Source organism: Cyprinodon variegatus, unplaced genomic scaffold (genome assembly GCF_000732505.1).
Source record: "Cyprinodon variegatus isolate N-32 unplaced genomic scaffold, C_variegatus-1.0 Scaffold8091, whole genome shotgun sequence".
Lineage (NCBI taxonomy): Eukaryota > Metazoa > Chordata > Actinopteri > Cyprinodontiformes > Cyprinodontidae > Cyprinodon > Cyprinodon variegatus.
In genome coordinates this window covers 102-1130 of record NW_015158544.1, presented here as the reverse complement: position 1 = coordinate 1130, position 1029 = coordinate 102, and the positions used below count along the sequence as shown (strand labels likewise).

The 1029-nt window shown below is 39.7% G+C and overlaps 1 protein-coding gene across 1 annotated transcript; it reads right to left on the bottom strand.

Moving 5' to 3' along the window:
• Positions 1-311: 311 nt before the first annotated feature.
• LOC107081593 (disintegrin and metalloproteinase domain-containing protein 10-like) lies at positions 312-799 on the bottom strand (the record flags this gene model as incomplete). The annotated part of the gene is made up of 2 exons (XM_015369747.1): positions 312-519; positions 607-799. Coding segments are annotated over 2 exons (385 nt in total), but the record flags the coding sequence as incomplete, so codon positions are not given.
• Positions 800-1029: the final 230 nt, after the last annotated feature.

Here is a 1029-nt window from a genome sequence, read left to right as displayed (position 1 = left end):
GTACAACTTTTCCAGGCTTAATGCCTCAATATGTTGAAAATAAAGGCATCATTTTTTACTTCTTTTGAGTAGTTAAGAATTTTAAGGCTATGCTAAATATGCTATCAGTACAGAAAATAAAAGGAAAATAATTAAAGCAGTAGTTCAGCCTGCCAAATGTTGTCAGATAAAAACAGTATTTCAAAGCTGAAATAGTCGCAGCATGTTATTCACTGATTCGGACTCCTGGTTGACTTAACTCTCCACTGCAGGAACGAAGGTCAAAAAGAGGGATTTCCTCATTTAATGTAATATTCCTTAAACAAGAGAAGATGCTAAAAAACTGCGCTACCCACCAACAAAACAGTTCCCTCTCTTCTTCTCCAGAACCTGGCTGATGTTGCGAATGCTGCAGATGGAGAACTTATTATTGTTGTACTTGTCTCCCGACGTGGCCCTCGCATACATGATATAATTGCCCTTCTCCTTCTTGTCTTGGCTTTTGGATTCCCCCGGGGTGCACTCGGATCCTGAGTCATGCTAAGAATTAGAAGAAAACGGAGGTTAGAAGAGGATGAGATAAAGGTGTACACCACCCATCATTTTCGCCACATCTCAGTTGCTTACAGGGGAGCCAAAGTTGTGTCCCACTTCATGTGCGAAGGTGATATGAGAGACTTTTGGAGGTACGTGGGATGCGTAGTTCTGAACAGTGATTATACCGGTGTTGAGAGACTTCCTCTTCCCATCAGAGTACAGCTTGCTTTTTTCACAGATTCCCCCTGAGCTGCCTGGAACACAGCAGAACACACAGGGAGGGCTTCAAAAGGAAGTGTTCACATTAAAAAGCTCCAGAATGGGTCATTCTTCAAGTTGGACGACTATAACATCCAGTCTATATAACAGCTTCTTAGAAAAGAACAAAAAACTACAAAAAACTTGTTAATATAGTCATCATGATTCATTTAAATGTTAACGGTTGCAGTAAATAAATAAAGTTTTTGGAATAAAATTCAAATAAGCATAGAAGTCCAACTCATAAGGTGAATG